This window comes from Sinocyclocheilus grahami, unplaced genomic scaffold (genome assembly GCF_001515645.1).
Source record: "Sinocyclocheilus grahami isolate Dianchi unplaced genomic scaffold, SAMN03320097.WGS_v1.1 scaffold1168.1, whole genome shotgun sequence".
Lineage (NCBI taxonomy): Eukaryota > Metazoa > Chordata > Actinopteri > Cypriniformes > Cyprinidae > Sinocyclocheilus > Sinocyclocheilus grahami.
In genome coordinates, this window is record NW_015506347.1 from 133,562 (window position 1) to 139,611 (window position 6,050).

The following is a 6,050-nucleotide window of genomic DNA, read 5'->3' on the forward strand; positions in this document are numbered from 1 at the left end:
TGTAGCCTATTGGGGATTTAAAAAAAATCTTTTTTTTTGCCTATACATGTTCATTCATGTCTTTTTATTTTTTAAAGAAACTGATGGAAAATATAAAACTTAGGCTAATTTGGGAAAAATAAAACAGATTTGCGTTGTGTAGACAATTGCATAGACAACCCCAACGCACCACCTAGTGTCCAACCTACTCTAATACTATTATAACCTGTTTAAATGTGAACAAGGGATTTACAACATTAAAGAAATCCTTTATTTATAACATGTACATGAAAAATCTAAAAGATTGGACACAACTATGGGACACGATCGTGCAGCAGCGAGCAACACTGAAAGGAACCTCAAGGTTGTAGATGTGTGAAATTGTATAGGGCCCCATTCCTGTATTTTGCCTGGGGCCCCCAAATCACTAAATCCGGCCCTGCTGTTACCATAGGTCAACAGAGTAGAAACAAGAGAAATCTGTGCCATTTCCTAATTCTGATTATACAGTTTTATTATAATATTTGACACAATTGGAAAAATATGATATAGTTTATATCATGGAAATGACCATGCCAAGTTAAAAATATTTACTCTCATAGACATTGACTTTGCAATCCGCAAGATTGCAGTCCACCTCACTCCAACAAAGACCTTTATCCAGGATGGGAACAACCTTGTGATTAAGACACAGAGCTCCTTCAAGAGCTATGAGCTGAGTTTCACTATTGGAGTTGAAAAGGAAGAATTGACTTAGGGATTTGACAAAAGGATGCTAAAGGTGAACTATTTATATTTAATATTTGTGATCCTCCTCTAATGACATAATGTCATTTAACCTGTTTGGCCTGTTGGCCATGATCTCAGTAAGTTTGTTCAGTAATGAACCTACAGTAAAACAAATAGAGCACAGGCTTCAACTTTTGTCCAGAGGGACAAAATGCATTGAAGGTCTTTCTTCTTCTTCTTTTTTTTTTTTTTTTTGAGGGCATCTGAATTAATTTTATATAAACAATGCTATCTGTCAGTGATAGAGTAAAATCTCCTCAATGAAAATGTGTCTTTTTATATAATGATGAGTAGGCTATATAATGATTAAAAAAAACGATTTATTAAATAAATAGTAAACATATAAAAAGAAATTGTAAAATTAGTTTATATATATATATATATATATATATATATATATATAAAATTATATATGTACATACATACAGGTGCATCTCAATAAATTAGAATGTCGTGATGTCGTGCATTTATTTCAGTAATTCAACTCAAATTGTGAAACTCGTGTATTAAATAAATTCAGTGCACACAGACTGAAGTAGCCATCCGCAAGATTGCGGTCCACCTTACTCCAATAAAGACCTTTATCCAGGATGGGGACAACTTTGTGATTAAGACACAGAGTGCCTTCAAGAGCTATGAGCTTCGCTTCGCTGTTGGAGTTGAGAAGGAAGAATTTACTAAGGGATTTGACAACAGGATGCTAAAGGTGAACTATACATATATTTAATAGCTGCAATCCTCTTCTAATGACAATGTTATTTAGCCTGTAGTTACCCCAGTGTTGGCCTGTTGGCCATGATCTCAGTAAGTTTATTCAGTGATGAAACCACAGTAGAACAAATAGTGCACAACATTTGCCCAGAGGAACAAAAATGCTTTGAAGGTCTTCTTTTTTCTTTTTAGTTTCCATCTGAATACAGCTTTATTTTATATAAACAATGCTCCCTGTCAATGATAGAGTACAATACAGCTAATAGCTCTCCTCAATGAAAATGTATTTTTATATGATGATATACTGTATAATGATCAAAAAAAATCTGTTTATTAAATAAATAGTAAACATATAAAAATAAATCATAAAATTTGTGTAATAACAGTCCAGTTATTGAGGTGTGTGTATATATATATATATATATATATATATGTTTTTTTACATACACAGACTCTGGTGACCTGGGAAGGAGACAAATTGGTGGCCATCCAGAACGGTGAGAAAGCCAACCGTGGATGGAAACACTGGATAGAAGATGACAAACTTTATCTGGTGAGCATTCAGTCATTGGATAAAAATAACCCGATTAATGTTAGAATCAGCATTATTGCTTAAAAATATTTTTATGGATTTAAGGTTTTATGAAATTTCTAATTAAGGTGTTTAATGATAAAAGTATTTCAGCTAATTACATTTTTTTTCACACATGAATAGGGAATATTCCCGCACAATTCCTGCTTTGCTTTGTACTCATAATGGATATGTTTTGACCTCATGATCATTTCAATTTCAGGAGCTGACATGTGAGGACGCTGTGTACCAGCAAGTGTACAAAAGAAAAGACTGATTTGTCATGTGATTCAGTTCATGCTGTTCTACTATCAAGTCTATCAAAATCAAGCTGTGTATTAACCTGTCTAAATAAAGACAATGAGATGTTATGGCTCATAATTTCTTGTGAATGTAACTTAGTTACATTTTTTATTTGTCGTTTTCTCTCTCCCTTGCTCACACAATCATAAAACCACACAAACATTTTTTTATACAAATACATATTAACTGATGATATGCATGATTTTAAAACGTAATTAATTTCCCCATAATGAGCTGAAAAACATTTTACATACATTGGAGGACTATTAAAGATCCAATCAATACTATAATGGTCAAACATGAAGAGACACATATCTTAAGCAAACTATATTTGTTAATTCATTGATTTCATTAGGCTATAAAAATGATCTAACTACTATTTTATAATTATAATTTACATAATTTATATAATTATAATAATTAGATGGTAGAAGATACACATTTAGATACACTGTAGAAAACGAGCAATTGTGTAATTGTACTTTTGACTCAAGGCTATCCTTACTGAGATGTAGCCATTGTAACAGGTTCCTTGTATGACGACTATAGCCTTAATATTGATCATATGTCTTAAACATTTATCTATTAACCTTTTAAGATCATAATGCGGTGAGACTTTTCAGGCACATTTCAGCACTGTATTTTTGGCGTGTTATTCATCATAAATACACTGAAGGTGGTACCATTTTTGGCTTTACAGGAAAGGGTAAGCTCAAACTCGCCGCAAGCGCCTAACGCCATGCAGCGTCCCTCAAAAGCCGAGTTTAACCGAAATTTCCCGAAACACTCCGAAGCCGTCCGAGTGTCACGTCAACGCTTCCGACGTCAAGCGAACTGGCTTTGAGGAAGTTCCACGTCACATTTGCCTGCCGTGCACAAAACCGCAGGCGAAAAAACACAATAGACTCTTGGTGGATGATATAAAATACTACAGGTGAAGGAGACCAAATCCAGCAAACACAAACATGGTAAGTGTGGCGTCAGGATCTATATTATGGGCAATATTACAGCTGGTTCGCAGATTTTGTGTAGAAATACGCTTCGAGTAACGTTAGCTCGCGCTGTTAGCCTCGAAGGCCTTTAGAATGGCCACATAGACAACTCTATCATTCAGTCAGTCTGTGAATTATTTGTTCATTTTCACTCTCATTCTAGATCATACTTTCATTTAAAGCCATTTACCATTACATATATTATAAATTAACTGTTCAGTTATATGTTGTTATGAAGTGATATCTTGTGTTCTGGCTAACAGCTGATGATATGAATGTGACTTTAACATTAAGTACACATTAATAAATAAACAGAAATTATGAAATGTGCTGCTGTATATATTCTGTTCAGTAACATGGCAATTAGCTGGAAGAGGTTTGATGTGTAGTGATTTTATTGCTTATTAACTGTACTGTAAAGGTTAGCTGCTGTTACTTTATCAGACTTTTAATTGGGTGACAAATAGCAAATGTTGTGGGGGAAAAACAGTCAAGGTTAAATAACAAAATGTCACTGTTTTCTGTTCTTGAAACTGCGAATATTTGTGCTTTTTGTATAGACTGTTGGTGTTACTACTGTATACTTGGTGCTGCTAACCAAAGAGATGCTGATTAATCAACTTGTAATTGTCTTGTCTTGTCTTCTAGCCTCTGAGGCTGGATATCAAGCGGAAACTCACAGCTCGATCTGACCGTGTCAAAAGCGTAGACCTTCATCCGTCCGAGCCATGGATGCTGGCCAGTCTGTACAACGGCAGTGTCTGTGTGTGGAACCATGAAACACAGGTGACTAGCAGACCTTGTGTTTTTCAGCATTTGCAATATATTACCATCTGATCTTCACATTTAACATTAAGGATACAGCAGTGTGTGTTGCATGTTTGTCTAATAGTGTCTAATATTGCTCTTTCATAGACTCTGGTTAAGACTTTTGAAGTCTGTGACCTTCCAGTAAGAGCTGCCAAATTTGTTGCCAGGAAAAATTGGGTCATTACTGGTGCTGTAAGTATATATGTGAATAATAATAATATGCATTGCAGTGTTTCCCTCAGGATTTTGTGAGACTGAGGTGGGTGGTCCTCGATCCTTGTAGGGGAGTCTAGGGGCATGCCCCCCCCGGAAGAAAATTTTGTACATTTTAAAGTTAAATTCATCAATCTGGTTAACTTTGATAGTTCAAAATTAAAAGCTCCAACACGGGTTCAGTCACCGTGTGCAAACTAAAAGACAAAAGCTGGTGAATTGACTTGTTCTTGAAATTTAAAGGTCAGTCAGTGAACTGAGACGTGGAAAAAACAGGATCACGAGCCGATCGCGTGCGCAAAGTGTGCGCTTCACTTTGAAAAAAACAGCGCAAACAGACTTGATAAGTCATATTACGCTTTCGGTTTTAATTCGTTCGTCGAATACTTAACCAAAACAGTGGCGTGAAACACAAAGTTAAAGAACTTTTATGTTATAATGAGAAGTATAAATATATCTTTGGTTTATTGTGAAACTGTGTCGGGACAGATTAGACTGTGGCGCGCCGCCACACTCTAGTTAATGAATGGGAAACACTGCACTGTTATATAATAGTTATCAATACTGTCACATGTATAATAGATAAATATGGAACTTTTGATCAGTTTCCTCCCTTTTTTGTAGGATGACATGCAAATTCGGGTTTTCAACTATAATACACTAGAGAGAGTACATATGTTTGAGGCCCATTCAGATTACATTCGCTGCATCGCTGTTCATCCCACCCAGCCCTACATCCTCACAAGCAGTGGTATGTACAGATTAAATTTACGTTAAGTATTTATATTGCATATGTACATGCAGTATATGCATATACAGTGGTGTGAAAAAGTGTTGGCCCCCTTCCTGATTTCTTATTTTTTTGCCTGGTTGTCACACTTTAATGTTTCAGATCATCAAACAAATTTAAATATTAGTCAAAGATAACACAAGTAAACACAACATGCAGTTTTTAAATTAAGGTTTTTATTATTAAGTGAAAATAAAATCAAAAGCTACATGGCCCTGTGTGAAAAAGTGTTTGCCCCCCTGTTAAAACTGTGGTTTATCACACCCGAGTTCAATTTCTCTAGCCACACCCAGGCCTGATTACTGCCACCCCTGTTCGCAATCAAGAACTCTCTTAAATAGGACCTGCCTGACAAAGTAAAGTAGATCAAAAGATCCTCAAAAGCTAGACATCTTGCCGAGATCCAAAGAAATTCAGAAATAAATGAGAAAGAAAGTAATTGAGATCTATCAGTCTGGAAAAAGTTATAAAGCCATTTCTAAAGCTTTGGGACTCCAGCGAACCACAGTGAGAGCCATTATTCACAAATGGCAAAAACATGGAACAGTGGAGAACCTTCCCAGGAGTGGCCGGCCGACCAAAATTACCCCAAGAGCACAGCGACGACTCATCCAAGAGGTCACAAAAGACCCCACAACAACATCCAAAGAACTGCAGGCCTCACTTGCCTCAGTTAAGGTCAGTGTTCATGACTCCACCATAAGAAAGAGACTGGGCAAAAATGGTCTGCATGGCAGTGTTCCAAGACGGAAACCGCTGCTGAGCAAAATGAACATAAAGGCTTGTCTCAGTTTGCCAGAAAACATCTTGATGATCCCCAAGACTTTTGGGAAAATACTCTGTGGACTGACGAGACACAAGTTGAACTTTTTGGAAGGTGTGTGTCCCATTA

At 36.1% G+C, this 6,050-nt stretch overlaps 2 protein-coding genes across 3 annotated transcripts in view; both read left to right on the plus strand.

The window, feature by feature from the left end:
• Positions 1-806: 806 nt before the first annotated feature.
• Positions 807-2,373, plus strand: LOC107567547 (retinol-binding protein 2-like). Its single transcript, XM_016253232.1, has 4 exons — positions 807-845; positions 1,298-1,474; positions 1,931-2,032; positions 2,274-2,373. The coding sequence occupies exons 1-4, from the start codon at positions 807-809 to the stop codon at positions 2,325-2,327; spliced, it is 372 nt and encodes a 123-aa protein (XP_016108718.1). The 3' UTR covers positions 2,328-2,373.
• An 805-nt stretch (positions 2,374-3,178) lies between these two features.
• LOC107567551 (coatomer subunit beta'-like) overlaps positions 3,179-6,050 on the plus strand; it is an 11,532-nt gene continuing 8,660 nt past the window's right edge. Inside the window, exons 1-4 of one of the 2 annotated variants that reach the window (XM_016253236.1) lie at positions 3,179-3,321; positions 3,994-4,131; positions 4,261-4,347; positions 4,993-5,119. In XM_016253236.1, coding sequence (XP_016108722.1) covers positions 3,319-3,321; positions 3,994-4,131; positions 4,261-4,347; positions 4,993-5,119 — 355 coding nt within the window. In that variant the 5' untranslated portion in view covers positions 3,179-3,318. The remainder of the gene's footprint in view (positions 3,322-3,993; positions 4,132-4,260; positions 4,348-4,992; positions 5,120-6,050) is intronic. The other variant, XM_016253237.1, reaches the window with a different exon arrangement.